General features: G+C 50.8%; 2 protein-coding genes across 2 annotated transcripts in view; one reads left to right on the top strand and one right to left on the bottom strand.

Moving 5' to 3' along the window:
• Positions 1-5,498, bottom strand: part of C1H9orf85 (chromosome 1 C9orf85 homolog) — a 58,116-nt gene extending 52,618 nt beyond the window's left edge. Inside the window, 1 exon segment of the mRNA XM_075340085.1 lies at positions 5,336-5,498. Within this exon segment, the coding sequence (XP_075196200.1) occupies positions 5,336-5,437 (102 nt within the window). The 5' untranslated portion in view covers positions 5,438-5,498.
• A 237-nt stretch (positions 5,499-5,735) lies between these two features.
• Positions 5,736-19,280, top strand: part of ABHD17B (abhydrolase domain containing 17B, depalmitoylase) — a 28,342-nt gene continuing 14,797 nt past the window's right edge. The window contains exon 1 of the mRNA XM_075317950.1: positions 5,736-6,151. The gene's annotated coding sequence lies outside the window, so the exon portion shown is untranslated. The remainder of the gene's footprint in view (positions 6,152-19,280) is intronic.

Below are 19,280 nucleotides of genomic sequence, written 5' to 3'. Positions count from 1 at the left end.
TGTTATGATCGCTGCTTAGCTGTCAAACACAGCAGCCGAAGCAGCGATCATAACCACGCGCGTCGCTGTGCTGCAACATAAGCAGGGAGCCGCGCACACTGAGCGCTGGCTCCCTGCTCTCCTAGCTACAGTACCCATCGGGTTAATTACCCGATGTGTCCTGCAGCTACATGTGCAGAGAGCAGGAGCCGGCGCTGGCAGCGTGAGAGCGGCGGAGGCTGGTAACGAAGGTAAATATCGGGTAACCACCTTGGTTAACCGATGTTTACCTTGGTTACAGCTTACCGCAGGCTGTCAGACGCCGGCTCCTGCTCCCTGCACATTCAGGATTGTTGCTCTCTCGCTGTCACACACAGCGATGTGTGCTTATCAGCGGGAGAGCAACAATAGAAAAACGAACCAGGGCTGTGTGTAACGAGCAGCGATCTCACAGCGGGGGCCAGATCACTGCTCAGTGTCACACACAGCGAGATCGCCAATGAGGTCACAAAAACCGTGACTCAGCAGCGATCTCAGCAGCGATCTCGCTGTGTGTGAAGCACCCCTTAGTTTGGTGCCATGTCTGTGATCTGCTTTTTTTAAACAAAAGTAAACAACTGAATGAACATCCTCAGAGCCAGGTGAGTCCATAATCTTTGCCAGGGGTTGTATAAAAGTTTGTTGCAGACAGAGTAAGGCTGGTTTCACACTACGTCTTTTTAACATCCGTTGAAAACGTTATTTTAGCGGAAGTACGGATCCTGCTTTTACAGCAAATAACGTATGCAAACGCATCTGTTATTTTGCAGGATCCTGCACTGGATGTTTAGGGGCGGGCATTGGAGTCATGTGATCGGGAGTGAGGGAAACTAGACTGGGAGCCGGCTTCTGACAGCTGCAGACGCTGGTAACCAAGGTAAACATCGGCCTTGGATACCCGATATTTATCTTGGTTACGAGTGTCTGCAGCTGCTAGGAGCAGGGCTGCCTGCACGCGTAACCAACGTAAACATCGGGTAACTAAGAGAAGTGGTTACCCGATATTTACCTTGGTTACGAGTGTCCGCAGCTCTCAGGTGGGGGAGAGAGGAAGGGGAGGAAGGAGGAAAGACAGAGATAGAGAGAGAGAGGGTGAGGGAGGGAGTAGAGAGATAGACAGATCACGCGAGACTGGTTCTGGGCATGCTCAGTACTTTCTGGGCATGCTCAGTACAAAAGCAGGATCCTGTCTATCAGCACGCCAGCGTTCACCTGCGTTCGCGTGCTGTTTAGTCAGGATCCGGTGACTTGCAGTATTTTGACGCAGCTCAAAAACGCTACAAGTAGCGTTTTTGAAACATGTTAAAAAACTGCAAGTCACCGGATCCGCACTATAACGCACGCAAACGCAGGTGAACGGATGTTAACGCGAGTCCATTGCAAATGCATTGAAATGAAAACGCATTTGCACTGGATCCGTACTTCCGCTAAAATAACGTTTTCAACGGATGTTAAAAAGACGTAGTGTGAAACCAGCCTAAGAGGGACTGGGGGATCGGGGGCTGGGTGAATAAGTGTAAGGTTAGTAGAGTAGCAAAAATTTGTGACAGATCCTGGATGGGGGTTAAAAATGATTGTGGGAATATGGTGTGGAGGGCCAGGATTTGTAGAGATGTCACCAGCAATGAGGGGGAGCAGAGAACTTGTTACAAGGTGTGAGCAGGAGAGGCCATGAGATGACAGTGTGCGTGTAGGAACATGTCAAAGGAGGTGAGATGGATGGAGAGATAACCAGTTCCGTAGAGATTAGTAGAATGTGAAGTATTAGGCTACTTTCACACATCCGGTTTGAGCACTGCGGCTCAATCCGGCTGTGAAAACTATGCAACGGATGCGGCGAAAACACCGCATCCTTTGCATAAGTTTTTACATGCGGCCCGTCCGTTTTTTTTCCGGTTGCGGCATGCTACTGAGCATGCGCAGTGGAAAAAAACCGCATGCGGCGACCGGATGCGGTTTTTTCCGCATCGCGCCGCATCCGGCCTCCATAGGTATGCATTGAAAAATGCGCCGCAGCGGCCGGATGCGGCGCGATGCGGTGTTTTTTGCCGGAGCAAAAAACGTTGCAGGGGACGTTCGATCCGGCCGCATCGGCTAAATCTGCCGCATGCGGCCAAAACCGGACCGAACGCAAGCCCCTGCGGCACAATACGGCACTAATGTAAGTCTATGCAAAAAAAAAACGCCACCGGCGTTACAAAAGCCGGTGGCGGTTTTTCTGCAGAACGCCGTATTGTGCCGCAGAGCAAAAATCCGGATGTGTGAAAGCACCCTTATAGAGATAATATTGGAAAGAAACACAAACATTGTTTATAGTGTCTATGTATCCAGTTACCGTATTTTTCGGACTATAAGACGCACCCTGGTTTTAGAGGAGGAAAATAGGAAAATAAATTTTAAGCAAAAAATGTAGTCATGACACTGTTATGGGGCGAGGATCTGCTGCTGACACTGTTATGGGGGAAATGTCCCCAAATTCTCTACTAAGGTACCCTATCCTGGTAATGATGCTCCTGCATTTTATATTATCCCCATCCTTGTATATATGTCTCCCATCCTGGTATAGCCCCCTGTGGCAGACATAAAAACATAAATGTTTATACTCACCTCTCCTCACTTCAGCAACATCGCTCGTCTTCCTGTCTGTGAAAGCAGCAGCGCCGCTGACCTATGTGGAGCCGTGCGCACAGCAATGACATCATCACTGTGCGCACCGCTCTCCACACACATCAGCGGGCCGGCAGACAGGAGGTTATCGCGATGCTGCAGGGAACGGTGATTGGTGAGTATATTTATTCACTGCCCCCCACGCTGATGATTATACGCGGGGAGGCTGTGGGTGATGATAGTTGATATTTTAATCAGTAGTAGGTTTTTCTTTCTTGGTGTGTTCTATGTGATTTTTTCTTGATTATTTAGTGTAGTGACCCGCAAGTGTGAGAATCCGTGCGTGGATTGCGGGCTTCCATATTTTGGACCAAAATATCAACTAATATCTCACAATTGAGGTATGGCACATTTTATCCATTTTTGCAGGATGTGTGTGGACCTTTTGATTCTAGGTGGTATATTGGTCAGCCTGTCACGTGTGATACAAGTATATAGTGCTAACTGACCCGCCTGCCCTAGTGTTGTGCGTCATTTATAAGCCACAATTCAGACACTGTGCATCTCGCTTATCAGTGTGAGATGCAAATGTATAGTGCTGATTAGCACGCCTGACCTAGGTTTCTGGCGTCATTTATAGGTCACAGTTCAGACACTGAGCATCACACCTATCTATATGACGGGCTCCCAGTGCAAGCCTTATTAGTGTGCCAGTTTTTTGCTAAGCAGCCGCTCCCCTCCCCTCTAGGTTGAATGGGTTGAGTGGCTGTGACATCAGCATCTTGCACCTGGGCTGCAGCCGCCTTCAAGAGGAAGGTCTAGTACATTCTGTTTGTGCGTACATCATCTGGTCTGGCACCTCTGGTAGGTGTTTCTTTTTTGATGTGTTCTATGTGTTGTTATTTTTTGTTATTATTTTGGCCTGGTGAGCCATGTTCCTGAAGATATGGAAGTTATATAGTGCCATTAGTGGCTGGCATTCAGACATTTTTGGCTCCTTAATAAAAGGACGCTTGGCTGTGCCTCACCATACAGAGATCGTAAGGGCCTTTGGAAGGTGAATGTATTTTTACTGACCATCAGGCAAGTGAGCAGAGTACCTTGGCGGCCCTGATCTGCATGTGAGGGCAGGAGCTCCCTCTAATTGTGGCAATCAGCCCGCAGAATAGGTGAGAACATATAGATCAGTGGGGTGTGACCTGCAGAATGGGCACTTTTATCCTGCTAGACTGAAGCCACAGTACGTATGCCGGACCATCGCTCCATTCACTCTATGGAGAAGACTGAAAAAGCCGAGCGCTACTTTTTTGAATCAAACCAGATCTCATCTCGTGGCATTGGGTATTCTTAGTAACCCCTGCCCTGGGCAGTGATATAGGTTAGGCCCACCCTTAGCCGATGTTCACAAGTTACGTTTTTGCATCTTTGTAGGAAATACACTATGTACAATATGTGTACATGAAGAGATTATTTACATATATTTAAATGGGTGAAAAATGCTGAAGTATTGACATGCTGCACATTGGGAGGGAGGGGGGGGACAATGCATTTATGGATGAAATATGCAAGGAAAAAAGCAGCAGTGCCTGTGAGCGGCACCAACGTGGACTGCTCTTCCCCATCACCTGACCCCCGGGCTCCGTGACCTCTGGGATCCGGTAATGTCACGTCAACTTCCTGTTCACCTGACATCACCGCGGCCGGCCCCAGTCTCCCTGAGTGAGGCTAGTTTCACACTTGCGTTGGACGGCTTCCCTAGCATTGCGTTGTGTGACGGATGCAACGGATCGTACAAAACAATGGGGTTTTTTTACATTTTTTTTAATTTTTTTTCTTCTTTACAGTTTTACCGGCAGCAGACTATTGTGAACGATCATCTGATCATCCGGCGGCTGGGCACTCAGCTGAACATTCGGCCACCGAGAGACAAAATAAAGTTTGTGATTTAAAAAAAGCATGCGAGAGAGCATGCGCAATGAAATCCTACGGATTGCGCTGCTCACAAAAAAGTTCCATGCTGCATTTCTTCCACCCGACGCAGCGTCAAAATAACGACGCTGCGTCGTCCGGCGGATGCAACGCTGACGCCAGAGTTACAGTGCGTTGTCCATACAAGTCTATGGAGAATAGCGCAGTGCGTTAACGGACTGCGCTATTCTCCATAGTGACGGACTCCGCTGAACGCAAGTGTGAAAGTAGCCTAACTGGGGTGTGGGCGGCGTCTCACGGCTCATCACAGCCCAGCGTCTCTCTCCTGCCCACTCCTCCTTCACTGCAGAGCGCGCAAGCAGAATGATGCTGGGCTGTGACGAGCGGGGAAACTCCGCCCACAGCCCGCTCACTCAGGGAGACTGGGGCCGGCCGCGGTGATGTCACTGGAATGGATCCGAGGTCAGGCGGACCACAGCGCCGCACACAGGCACTATTGGCAACACAAGGTATTTGAGAGAAGCCTTGTTTCTCAATGTTATATGGTTGTGCTCAGTAATAAATAGGGGTGAACTAGCTCTTTAAGCATGAACACCACTTAAGGGTTACTTCTTATGAGGCCCATAGCCGCACTGCCTGTAATATGTATAGGGCCGCTACATGGAATCGCTGGGCATTATGCTGTGACTTGGCGTCACATGATATGTATATCACACACGGACGTGCACTCCTGGGGGCACCAGCACCGCTACATACAGCACCCACCATGGACTGACACTACCTTGGTCTTGGAGCTGCTATCATACTTGTCGTTCTTGTAAACCGTCACATTCCGGTGTTTCTGGGGCCGGGAGCGCTGCACGTTTCCCCTCTGAGAACTCATGCTGTAGCACTGACCCTCTCGAGCTTCCGTAGTCACGGTTCCCACGGTAGATTCAGTAATTGGCCAGTCACGTACTTGTGAGCGCTTTCCTATTGGACTAAACTCCTGTCCGTCAATCTGAGCACAGAGCCCGCCTCCTTATGTTAGAAGCCTATTTTAGCTCACCATCACAGTCAGGCCGCTTTATGATTGGATGACAAGCCAGAACACCAATTATATCATTGGTTGGATTCATATCGTGACGTAGCCCTTTTTCTCACGTTCTTATTGGGTGTTACAGGCGCTAGTGCCCCGCCCACTAATAATAGCAGCGGCATCAGCAGCGCCTGGGGACTCCTCCCCCCGGGTCACTCGGTGCTGAGTCTTGCTGCTATCGCTGCGGCGTCCCGTCTGCTCCACTGCGGCAGCGCCTGTGCGGAAACAGCGTGCTCATTACTGTCCTCTCTCCGGGAGGTGAAGACGTCGCACTGCAGCTGGCACTTTACGGGCGTCACAGCACAGCCAGCGTCTTGTTGACTTGCGGCGCCGGCGGAACGAGTGAACGATCGCATGTCAGCGGCAGAGAGCCAGCATTCCTGGGTATGACGCATAGCGGCGGGCTTGGAGGAAGACCGCAGTGACGTCATTGAGTGTGAGTGACGTCACGCAGAGACCCCTGAGCGGAGCCCAGGCCTGAGCCTTGATCGCAGCAGCCGCTGTCTCCGCACTCCGCAGGTCAGTATTGTGGCGCCCCTAGTGGCGATATAGCATGGCCCTGACTATTCCGGGGCGTCCTGTGCTGTGAGCCCATCAGCCGAGGGCTCTCCCCAGAGCAGCGCTAGGCACTGCTGTACACGGTCATGAGTGATTCCCTGTTATCAGCCATGTTCAGCCGTCACGTGACTGGTTCAGCAGCTGGTCTCCTGCTGTAGGGTCCCGTCTCCTTATACTGAGGTGTAACTTATACTGTGTATAGCGCCACCATACACCGCAGCGCTTCCCAAGGACTCTGTTCCCCAGGCCGTGCCCTCTGGAGCCGCTCCAGCAGTGCTCAGCCCCATAGCTCCTGCTGCAGGCACAATGGATGGCATTGTGACCCGGGCTGCAGTGTTTGTTCCTCTGGAGCAGCCTGTGCCTTGATCCCAGTGTCCCTGGGTGGCTCCTTTGTATTCTCCCCTCCCCCGCTCCCAGTCCTGGGAATGAGTGCTAGAGGGGGGCTCACCAGAGCCTTTGTCATGGAAAGTCCCCATACAACCGGGTCTCTGTAGGGTCTGTGCCTGCCAGAGCTGGGGAATGTAATGGGGCCTTGCAGAAACTGGGGGGTCTCTGTAGGGTCTGTGCCTGCCAGAGCTGAGGAATGTAATGGGGCCTTGCAGAAACTGGGGGGTCTCTGTAGGGTCTGTGCCTGCCAGAGCTGGGGAATGTAATGGGGCCTTGCAGAAACTGGGGGGTCTCTGTAGGGTCTGTGCCTGCCAGAGCTGAGGAATGTAATGGGGCCTTGCAGAAACTGGGGGGTCTCTGTAGGGTCTGTGCCTGCCAGAGCTGGGGAATGTAATGGGGCCTTGCAGAAACTGGGGTGTCTCTGTAGGGTCTGTGCCTGCCAGAGCTGAGGAATGTAATGGGACCTTGCAGAAACTGGGGGGTCCCTGTAGGGGCCTGCCAGAGCTGGGGAATGTAATGGGGCCTTGCAGAGATTGGGGGGTCCCTGTAGGGTCTGTGCCTGCCAGAGCTGAGGAATGTAATGGGGCCTTGCAGAAACTGGGGGGTCCCTGTAGGGTCTGTGCCTGCCAGAGCTGAGGAATGTAATGGGACCTTGCAGAAACTGGGGGGGTCCCTGTAGGGGCCTGCCAGAGCTGGGGAATGTAATGGGGCCTTGCAGAAACTGGGGTGTCTCTGTAGGGTCTGTGCCTGCCAGAGCTGAGGAATGTAATGTGGCCTTGCAGAAACTGGGGGGTCTCTGTAGGGTCTGTGCCTGCCAGAGCTGAGGAATGTAATGGGACCTTGCAGAAACTGGGGGGTCCCTGTAGGGGCCTGCCAGAGCTGGGGAATGTAATGGGGCCTTGCAGAGATTGGGGGGTCCCTGTAGGGTCTGTGCCTGCCAGAGCTGAGGAATGTAATGGGGCCTTGCAGAAACTGGGGGGTCCCTGTAGGGTCTGTGCCTGCCAGAGCTGGGGAATGTAATGGGGCCTTGCAGAAACTGGGGGGTCTCTGTAGGGTCTGTGCCTGCCAGAGCTGAGGAATGTAATGGGGCCTTGCAGAAACTGGGGGGTCCCTGTAGGGTCTGTGCCTGCCAGAGCTGGGGAATGTAATGGGGCCTTGCAGAAACTGGGGGGTCCCTGTAGGGTCTGTGCCTGCCAGAGCTGGGGAATGTAATGGAGCCTTGCAGAAACTGGGGGGTCCCTGTAGGGTCTGTGCCTGCCAGAGCTGGGGAATGTAATGGGGCCTTGCAGAGATTGGGGGGGGTCTCTGTAGGGTCTGTGCCTGCCAGAGCTGAGGAATGTAATAGGGCATTGCAGAGATTGGGGGGAGGGTCCCTGTGGGGTCTGTGCCTGCCAGAGCTGGGGAATGTAATGGGGCCCTGCAGAAATTGGGGGGGGGGGGGGGGGGTTGGGGTCCCTGTAGGGTCTGTGCCTGTCTGTGCCTGTTGGTGCTGGGGATTGTAGTGAGGCCTTGCAGAGATTGGGGGGTCCCTGTAGGGTCTGTGCCTGTTGGTGCTGGGGATTGTAGTGAGGCCTTGCAGGGATTGGGGGGTCCCTGTAGGGTCTGTGCCTGTTGGGGATTGTAGTGGGGCCTTGCAGGGATTGGGGGGGGTCCCTGTAGGGTCTGTGCCTGTTGGTGCTGGGGATTGTAGTGGGGCCTTGCAGGGATTGGGGGGGTCCCTGTAGGGTCTGTGCCTGTTGGTGCTGGGGATTGTAGTGGGGCCTTGCAGGGATTGGGGGGTCCCTGTAGGGTCTGTGCCTGTTGGGGATTGTAGTGGGGCCTTGCAGGGATTGGGGGGGTCCCTGTAGGGTCTGTGCCTGTTGGGGATTGTAGTGGGGCCTTGCAGGGATTGGGGGGTCCCTGTAGGGTCTGTGCCTGTTGGGGATTGTAGTGGGGCCTTGCAGGGATTGGGGGGTCCCTGTAGGGTCTGTGCCTGTTGGGGATTGTAGTGGGGCCTTGCAGGGATTGGGGGGTCCCTGTAGGGTCTGTGCCTGTTGGGGATTGTAGTGGGGCCTTGCAGGGATTGGGGGGTCCCTGTAGGGTCTGTGCCTGTTGGGGATTGTAGTGGGGCCTTGCAGGGATTGGGGGGGTCCCTGTAGGGTCTGTGCCTGTTGGTGCTGGGGATTGTAGTGGGGCCTTGCAGGGATTGGGGGGTTCCTGTAGGGTCTGTGCCTGTTGGGGATTGTAGTGAGGCCTTGCAGGGATTGGGGGGGTCCCTGTAGGGTCTGTGCCTGTTGGAGCTGGGGAATGTAATGGGGCCTTGCAGAGATTGGGGGGTTCCTGTAGGGTCTGTGCCTGTTGGAGCTGGGGATTGTAGTGAGGCCTTGCAGGGATTGGGGGGTCCCTGTAGGGTCTGTGCCTGTTGGGGATTGTAGTGGGGCCTTGCAGGGATTGGGGGGTCCCTGTAGGGTCTGTGCCTGTTGGGGATTGTAGTGGGGCCTTGCAGGGATTGGGGGGGTCCCTGTAGGGTCTGTGCCTGTTGGTGCTGGGGATTGTAGTGGGGCCTTGCAGGGATTGGGGGGTCCCTGTAGGGTCTGTGCCTGTTGGGGATTGTAGTGAGGCCTTGCAGGGATTGGGGGGGTCCCTGTAGGGTCTGTGCCTGTTGGAGCTGGGGAATGTAATGGGGCCTTGCAGAGATTGGGGGGTTCCTGTAGGGTCTGTGCCTGTTGGAGCTGGGGATTGTAGTGAGGCCTTGCAGGGATTGGGGGGGTCCCTGTAGGGTCTGTGCCTGTTGGTGCTGGGGATTGTAGTGGGGCCTTGCAGGGATTGGGGGGTCCCTGTAGGGTCTGTGCCTGTCGGAGGTGGGGATTGTAGTGGGGCCGCCATGTGACCAGTGGTATGTCGCCAGTGAGGCTCTGCATTTGCCTGAGGTTGCTCCAGGTCACGCTAACTTCTATTCTACAGGGTGATTATAAATCATGGCTGCCATCCTCTAATTGTGCAGCATTCTTAACCCTTCACACCAGTGAGGGCTTTTCCCATTCCAGCACAGACTGCAGAAAACAATGCATGGATTAGCAGGGATTACAATCCCTTGTCGTCTTCCCAGCATCTCGCACAGCTCTGAAGTATCTCGGCCCCCTCCCCCCATGGAGCGTCTGGTATTAGTATCCATGGATTGGGGTGAGGGGGCGGACTGGTAGGCACAGGCTGATCCACCCTCTCATGTCTGGAGCACATCTTGTAGGACATGCTCTACAATTAGAGCCAGCGTCTGGAATTCCTGAGGTCACATGACTGCAGCTGAACATGTGACGCTGCGGACATGGGGCAAGCCTGTAATATCACTAATGGTTTACTGGAATGTTTAGTGCGGTATGTGGCATAATGATAGTGCTCTAAATACTTATTGTATGGCCGTGATGGGATTCCACAGGCCATTCATAATGCTTCCCTACAATATTGCTAGGCTGTGCTCAGTGGCTGCCATCGTCGATATGGCTGTGCAAATAAGGTGCCAGAAAACACTTGGCACACCATCCACGTACATCCCTCTCATAGCACTGGTTGTACATGGCACAGCTCATGACATGATCGGCCATACTGCAGGTCCACACGTCCTGGGGTCTCCAGGAATAGAAAAAATAAAGGTAATGGCATTGGAAATATCTAATTAGTAAATCACAGCTGTTTTATGGGGAGGTATTCACTGTAAAATAATGGCCACAGCCTTGCCACACTGACAGAAGCCTGTCCTAGATTGTTAGGCCAGGTACATGTGAGCATGTGCAGTAAGAATCTAGTGCTGTGCCCTGGAGATTCCATACCATGTACGATTATGGCCGAGGCCTTGTCACACTGACAGAAGCCTGTCCTAGATTGTTAGGCCAGGTACATGTGAGCATGTGCAGTAAGAATCTACTGCTGTGCCCTGGAGATTCCATACCATGTAGGATTATGGCCGAGGCCTTGTCACACTGACAGAAGCCTGTCCTAGATTGTTAGGCCAGGTACATGTGAGCATGTGCAGTAAGAATCTACTGCTGTGCCCTGGAGATTCCATACCATGTAGGATTACGGCCGAGGCCTTGTCACACTGACAGAAGCCTGTCCTAGATTGTTAGGCCAGGTACATGTGAGCATGTGCAGTAAGAATCTACTGCTGTGCCCTGGAGATTCCATACCATGTAGGATTATGGCCGAGGCCTTGTCACACTGACAGAAGCCTGTCCTAGATTGTTAGGCCAGGTACATGTGAGCATGTGCAGTAAGAATCTACTGCTGTGCCCTGGAGATTCCATACCATGTAGGATTATGGCCGAGGCCTTGTCACACTGACAGAAGCCTGTCCTAGATTGTTAGGACAGGTATATGTGAGCATGTGCAGTAAGAATCTACTGCTGTGCCCTGGAGATTCCATACCATGTAGGATTACGGCCGCAGCCTTGTCACACTGACAGAAGCCTGTCCTAGAATATTAGGACAGGTACATGTGAGCATGTGCACTAAAAATCTACTGCTGTGCCCTGGAGATTTCATACTATGTAATATCCCACTATCTCCAGGTCTCAGCAGCTGAGCATTCTACTGCACATGCTCACAAGTACTTCTCCTAACATTCTAAGTTGGGTTTAATAAGATGGCAGATCTAAAGCTGTTGTCCAAGACTTGAACATTGCTGGCCTATCCTAGGGCTTAGGCCGTCAATGTCTGACTGTTCAGGGTGCCAGGTGTCGCACCACCAATCAGGTGTTACTCTGTTGACCTCAGGTGGAATTGCTCAAATATGGAGCTGCACAGCTGTCATTGGACTAGTGGTCTTGGCCAGGTACTGTAGGTCACCCCCTATAGATTCAAGTGGGGGGGGGGCGGGGTGTATTTTCACTACCCATGAGCTGCCACTATATAGTTGAGTTGTGCTTGATTTGTCTGGCTGGCACTGGCTGATCGCTGAGGGCTGCTGGGTGTCGCACCCTCACCGATCACACACTAACCTATCCTAAGGGGTACTTCTCACATAGCGAGATCGCTGCTGAGTCACAGGTATTATGACGCAGCCGTGACCTCATTAGCGATCTCGCTGTGTGTGACACTAAGCAGCGACCTGGCCCCTGCTGTGAAATCGCTGATCGTTACACACTGCTCTGTTTCATTTTTTTGGACGTCGGGCTCTCGCAGGGCAGCACACATCGCTGTGTTTGACACCTTACCCAATGACCTCGTTCGCGACTCACGTAGGCGTGCATCTTCGTTGTTTTCCGCGCCCTCTTTTCCGATCGTTGATTGCTACTGCATTCGGATAGGCTGCTTCCATCCTCTGTTCTGGCTTGTAGATCGCAGTACATTTCAGAGGGCTGAATTCACTTGTCCCGGACCGCGTGTAGTAGCAGATCGTAATACAGTCCATTCTGCATTGGGACTGTAGGATGGACAAGGATGGAAGCGCTATTATGTTGCCTTCTCTAAAGGAAAGGCTGCCCAGTCACAACGCAGTTACGACCACCAATCTGAGCAGAGGGGGCATGGAAAAGGCAATGTAGATGCACGCCTATGTTACTAATCCCAGATCTGAACCGTGCTATGTGACAGGGTCCCAGCAACCATCGTTGCTGCGTCATTGGGAAGATCTGACTGTTTGACAGCTCACTAGCGACCCTGTAGCGACGTAAAAGCGATCCTGACCAGGTGGTATCGTGGTCGGAATCGCTGGTACGTTGTTTAGTGTGGCAGTACCCTAAGGATAGACAATCGCCATTAATCAGACAACCCCTTTAACTTTCCAGGGATAAAAGGTATTTACAATATGACTGATTACTATTCTCCGATAACCCCCTTAATCGAAAAGAGGTAATGATGTAGCAGATATGTCATGCAGCCTGGCGCCATTGCTTCAATGTGCTCAGGCCAGAAAAGTTGCCGTTATGTCCTTATCAATCCATTCAGTGACGTAAAAGATCCTGAGTAATGGCACTCCGTCTGATGTTCGGGTTTCCCCTCAGGAAAACAGGTGCAGCCTTTATTGCGTACAGCGGAGATTCTATTTACCTGAGTCATGTGCGAGCTGCAGTCTGTGTGCCGGGGAATGATTCAGTCACTTTCTTCCAGGTCTTCTTTCTTAGACCGTGTTTACATTCAGCCACTTTCCTTCTGAGCCCCTCTTCAAGGATATCTCGGGGCTTTACAACTAATTACCTTATTTTGGTATGACCAGACACCAGATGGTTGTCTGCTGCTTGCTCAGACGACCGGCATGTCTCCTGACTATAGTGAGAACAAATGATCAGGCATACCACAGTTCCACATGCCCGCTCATTCTCTCCTTCTGACATGGGCAATTAGACCTCCCATATGCATTAGTCAGCGTATGGAATTCCTAATCACATAAGTGGAAAGGAGCAGATATGTTAATCTATAGTGTTTAGGCTACTTTCGCACTTGCGTTGGACGGCTTCCATTGCTATCCGCAGCCTTGAGGAATTACGGTAACCGTTGCAGGAATCCGTTATATTCCTCATAGACTTCTATTAGCTACGGATAGCAACGGATGGTTTTGCATTGCATGCGTCCCGCGGCGCATCAGTTTTGACGCTGACCGCACGTGACCGTCGGGCGGATGGAACGCTGCATGTAGCGTTTTTCTGTGCTTGGCGGAGTGTCAAAAAAACGCAACCTGCAGGAATCCGTTGGTGTCCGTTGTTTTTATAATGGACGCCTATGGTGGCGGATTCCGTTAGAATCCGTCTGACGGATTCCGTTAACGCATCCATCTTTACACAACTGCGCATGCTCAGATGTGTAAAGTCAAGGAAAAATAACCTATAACGGATTGCGTTATTTTGTACGATCTGTAGCATCCGTTGTGCCACTATATGCAACGCATCCGTTGCATCCGTCACACAACGCAATGCTACGGATCCCGTCCAACGCAAGTGTGAAAGTAGCCTTACTTGTATCTAATGAGTACCTTTACACAGTGGAAAATATACAGGAAATGTATGTAAACCTATGCATACCGTTCATACACACAAACTCCAGGTGTCTATAGAGCTGCAGCCAATAACTGAGCGGCTATGCACAATTTAACATAAGTCGCTGAGTTCACTGATTGGCTGCAGCACTGTCTTTGTTACATCTGCGCTACAGCCAATAATGGACACCTGGAGCAGTGATGGAGATTTGGTGCTGTCCCTTCTTGGAGGGCGAGTAAGGCTGCTTTCACATTTCCGTTGTTTTGCATCAGTCACAATCCGTCGCCTTGAGGAATTATGGTAGCCTGCAAAATATTTTGCAGGAATCTGTTGTTTTTTTTTTTCCCATAGACTTCTATTAGGGATGGATTGTGACTGATGGCCCTGCATTGCATCCGCCCCGTGACCGATAAATCGTTTACGGACTGTCATACGGTAGGAACGCACACTGTAACGTTTTGTGTGCGGCGAATCGTTTTTTTTACTGTGGGCATGCGCTCAGTAAAAAACCATGGTCGACTGTAAATTCAGTTCCAGCAGCAGGACCGCTCGGCCGGCGGCCGCCTTTTCTGACCGCTCGGCCGGCGGGTGATCAGCTGATTGTGTGAAAGCAGCCTTAGGCAGATTTTATAGCAATCTGCACCTGTGGAAAGCAGCAAAACCCTTTTAAGAACCACTAAACCACAGCCACACTACAACTCCCAGCATGTTGAGTTTTTAGTTTGAACTTCAGGAATAGCTGGAGAAATCCAAGTAGCCATTGTTGCAAGGCATTTGCTTTTAGCCACTTTGATTCTATTGATGTCTTGAAACGTCTTATGCCTCCTAAAACATACAATTTGTGGTCTGACTGGCTTCTCAAGTGTAAAGCATTCCCTCAATCTGGTGCCTGTACACTTTCTGTGATGTTTCCGCGTTCTTGAGTTCCACAATAAGTAATTAGACGCCTTCATAGATCGGTACCAGATAGTACTGCGCCAAAGGTGAAATTAACGTTTGTTTGAAAAAGAATGTGGATTTTTAAATCTTTTCAAAGAGTTGGGGGACTTGAACTCTAATGCTACCTACTATAAGTAGCGTTCCTAAAAGTCAATATCGACCCTGTAACGAGCCTTACCACATGACTTGGGATAAAACGCCAAACCAGAATCTCTATTTCCTGACGTATGTTTTGGGATGTTGCCTCTCCTCAGTGCAAAGCAAGAGATTTAACTTGGCTGAAGGAGGTCTCTAGTGTAGAAGGTGTGACTTGTTTTGTTGAGTAACATGCCAGTGAGTGTAAGGATAATTAAAGGCCATACAATGCTCCTAGAAGTCTCCTTACACTGCCATGACAATCTCCGTAAGGGGAGACGTTGCCCCTTAGACCACAACAAATGTAGAAACACTAGTGGTTTTCCTGGGGATGTTTCGGGGTCAGACTGACCACTTCCTGTCTGAACAGGGGCCTGCTGGATTGTAGAATGGAGAAGAGCTCCTCACTCTATAGCACGGTCAGTAATGTGGAAATGTCACAACAATCCTGGACAGCTGTTGCCCCTACTTCCCACTCTGTGCCCTACCCAGCGAGGAGCCCTTTTCAGATCAACTTTTCTGTTCAGTTAGGACAAGGGGTAAGTCCATCTCTGAAACGTGGGGATCCCTACCATCGTGACTAAAGCTGCTAGTGTTCCTTTGAGATGCAGACTTGGATTTCTCCTGCAACGCAGCCATATATCTAGTCCTGATCTACAAAGACGTTATACTCATCACTAAGTTGATGCCTTGCCTGTATGGGACATGGCAACAGCAGGACCATCTATTTCCATATAGTGAAGAGTATTGTGTTCTTGACGCATTGTAAACATGAGCGAGCCACTACTGGGGATGGGGCATACTCTCTCTCCTTTGCCCTTTCCCAAAATAAATTAATTATGGCGCTTCCCTTTGAGTACTATTCCCCTTCTATGTTTTATCTAGAACCTGGTAACAGCCATGAAACATTAGTTTGATTGACAGGAATTTTGCTGGCGGTTTTTCCACCTTGCTACTATACCTACATACAGGTGGAAGGCCTGCAGCAAAAGCTTTATCTCCTGCTGATCAGCTCTTTAACAAGTTGAGCTCAATGGCCTTAAGTCTTTCAACCTTAAAAACTAACAAAGCCGGTGATCATAGCTGTATTTTGTCCATGTATAGGCTGGGCACAGGAGGGAGACTTCTGCTGCAGGTGGTTACCTCATGGCCAGACACCGGATGAGGAGAAGGCTGGCACAAGGCTCAGCTGAGACATACTGAAGATTTCTTTATAGAATTGTCATTTTAGCTGCGTTGAGACACAATGAGGCAGGAATTGCTGGGATTTATGGTTAGTTTTTGGGTGTTCCTCTCCGTGGACCATTCTTTTGTGTATTCTGCAGGGCTTATCATTGTAAATGGTGATAACTGCGTGCCCATTTGACCAGTACGTAAACCCTTGACCGCGGCCTCCTGTGTGAGGGATTAATATGGCTAATCTGTAGTGGAGTCCCTAAGCACGGCTGACGTGTAATTGGATCAGGCCTTTTGTTTTCTGTGCACTTCATCCAGAAAAGTCCCATATGATCCATAATTATTTTTTAGACGGTGATAGAAGTATCTCCCTCGTGCAGCTCTTCCCAGGCTTGTAATAGTAACGCTATGGCCATGCTGCGTCATGGAATTCCGGCACTGCATACGGTGTGGTGTCGGACTGCCGCTCTTCTACGGCTCACTCGTCTCTTCACAGTGAGGCACTAACTGGCTGCAGGAGTCACTGGGCCCCTGTCTAAGCATTTATTGAGAAGCCTAGCACAATGCAGACTTGGCATTCATTGATCTGCTGCATGGTAATGCATACCCTGTGCTACAGGCAGCCAGCATTGGCCTGTGGAAGTGCACAGCTACCTGCCGGCCAGCGCAGCTTTATTAGTACTTTTGATCTTGGCGTTGAATAAACATCTTTTGAAGTTTGTAAGAAAATGTCTTGCCCTTACAAGCAAAGTAGGAACATAAAGAAGCAGCTCAGCCTGTGCTCTGGAATATGCCTAGCAGGCAACGGTAAACTTTAAAGGTAACTTTTAGGGCGCGTGCCCACGATCAGTATTTGTGGCGGTTTGGACGCAGCATACATCAGCTGTGTCCAAAACGCTGCGATGTACAGTACAAGCATAGTGGATGAATTTCTAGAAATCCCGTGCCCACTGTGCTTGTTTTTCCCACAGCACACGCTGACCTGCGGTGCGTCTTTCCGAGTCGCAGCATGTCAATTGTTTGCAGAGGCGCAAGTGACCTTCGTAAGGAACACAAACACGAGAGAGCAGCGCCTGGATCATGGGCATGGGCCGCTGCGGTCTTCTGCGGAGGAGTCTCGCAGCCCCGCAGGTCAGGACCCACTATGTCCAGGATGCAGCAAGTCCTGATTGTGGGCACGTACCCTTAAGGAGTTTTTTGGACCAGCGTGTCCTTATGCTACTGTGGTTTAAAGGGGTTGTCAAGTTTCTACTTGCTTTACCCCATAGCCTTAATGATGTATGGGGAAACGTGAGCTTTACTTGCCCTTTCTGGTTAGTGCTGTCTCCGCCGCTGATTTGGCTTTTGTTGATTTGCTGTAGTGGCGGTGTCATGTTCACAACACTGCAGCCAATCGCTGAGTTCAGTACACACCAGCTCAGATGTTGTCATTGCAAATCTACAGAGGCCACAATATTCACTTTGGAGTCGAGGACCTAACACCTCTCCCCCTGTGCAGTGGGTACAATGATTTTGGGAAAGGTAAGAAGGGCTTAAAGTTCCCTTTCAAAGTGGGTATTTAGTTTTCTGCAACACATAATCATGGGAAGTCAAACATTAGAAAGTTGCAGAACTCCTTAATACTTACGGTATATCTTGACAATTGAACTTCAGAGAAAAGTGAGAACAATGGCCAAGAGGGCCGACGTGTTTTGTACCTCCACAGCAATGATATTGATGAACCACTTTCACTATTAAACACGACCTGCCAGGCCGACAAGTAGGTGCCTGTCTAATGTTTGTTTTATTATGCTATGTCATGAGGGTGGTTTCTGTAGTGTTTATAAAGTGAACTTCGGATAGTCCTTTCAAGAGGACACTAGTTATGGAAGTCGCACCAGCTTGGGTGTCAGCCATATACAGAGCCTATATGGACCAACCACAGAAACAAAGTGCTGAGACTGGAAGTAGAATGTAGTGGAGCCCTAAAAACGTCTTGAAGACATTACAGAACTCTAATCTGCTTATAGAAGTGAACCCTAAGCTGGCGACTGTATGCCACTGTATAGACCTGTAAGTAGCATACACTAAAGACTTTTGAGGGAGGTAGAAACTAGGAAATATTCATTGTGTGCAAACAGACGGCTCTAATGTGATGTAAACAGGACCGTAGACAAACTGAAGGACTTGCCAAAGTATACATAATATAAAGAGACCTTCCATGATCTGCCAATTTGCTGGGGGAAGTGAGTCTAATATTAGTGCTCATCAATGGCTCATTCTCAATGCCAGTAATTCTACTTTGTTTTATTGTAAAACTGGTCACAATTTACTGAAAACATGACACGCCTGAAACATTATCGTGCAGGTCTTGGAATAGTGAGATGAAAACCTTTATGGCCGGAATACCAATAAATGACCCATATCTGTCACACCAGTTACTTTCACTATGGACCTGGCTTTGTAGTGTTAAATAGTATGGTATTACTACATATCTGAAATCTGTTCTCCATTCACATTTGGTATTATTGGTGGTTTTAAACGTCAGACAATCCAGACTGTGTTATGCAATATGGCCTCCCCAAGCTTTTGTGCTGCAGTCACTCTTGGTGTGGGTGATCCATTTGGAAACAGGCTGCGGTAAATTAAACCGGGATGATGGGGGACACCTGCAGCTGTGTGCTCCCTGATCGGGCCTTGGCGCGCCCTTCCGCCGGGGCCTTGGCGCGCCCTTCCGCCGGGGCCTTGGCGCGCCCTTCCGCCGGGGCCTTGGCGCGCCCTTCCGCCGGGGCCTTGGCGCGCCCTTCCGCCGGGGCCTTGGCGCGCCCTTCCGCCGGGGCCTTGGCGCGCCCTTCCGCCGGGGCCTTGGCGCGCCCTTCCGCCGGGGCCTTGGCGCGCCCTTCCGCCGGGGCCTTGGCGCGCCCTTCCGCCGGGGCCTTGGCGCGCCCTTCCGCCGGGGCCTTGGCGCGCCCTTCCGCCGGGGCCTTGGCGCGCCCTTCCGCCGGGGCCTTGGCGCGCCCTTCCGCCGGGGCCTTGGCGCGCCCTTCCGCCGGGGCCTTGGCGACTGTCTATTCTTTTCTTGTACTGTATATATCATCACATTGGCAGTGTCCATGGTGAGCTTGGCAAGGACCGGTCTATCATCCGAGTAAAGGTTTGGCCAGGAAAGCCTGTGCCGTTTAGGCCGTGTTTAGCTGTAGGTCCGGTTTAGCATGTATATAGATATTAAGCCCTCTTTTCTGCATTCCTTCCATGTATGCCATATTGACTATGTCCGGACTGAGCTTGGCAAGGTTGTTTCTTGCGTTCTGCGGACTCTATTAGATTTCATAGCTGTAGCTTTTCACCAAGGTTTCCCCATCATGCTGAGAAGAATGCAGCCTTAAGACGTGTTTGTCGAGGTATTTTCTATTTTTACGTTTGTATCCTATGGCATTTGGTCTGTAAAATACAAATAAAAGTAAATCCTTCGTGGTCATGGTAACTGAACTGGTTGTCTGCAGAGTCAGGCCTACCCCTCATATTAA

The sequence above is a fragment of the Anomaloglossus baeobatrachus genome, chromosome 1 (genome assembly GCF_048569485.1).
Source record: "Anomaloglossus baeobatrachus isolate aAnoBae1 chromosome 1, aAnoBae1.hap1, whole genome shotgun sequence".
Classification (NCBI taxonomy): domain Eukaryota; kingdom Metazoa; phylum Chordata; class Amphibia; order Anura; family Aromobatidae; genus Anomaloglossus; species Anomaloglossus baeobatrachus.
Note: the sequence above shows the minus strand (reverse complement) of the source record. Positions and strands in the feature narration are given on the sequence as shown.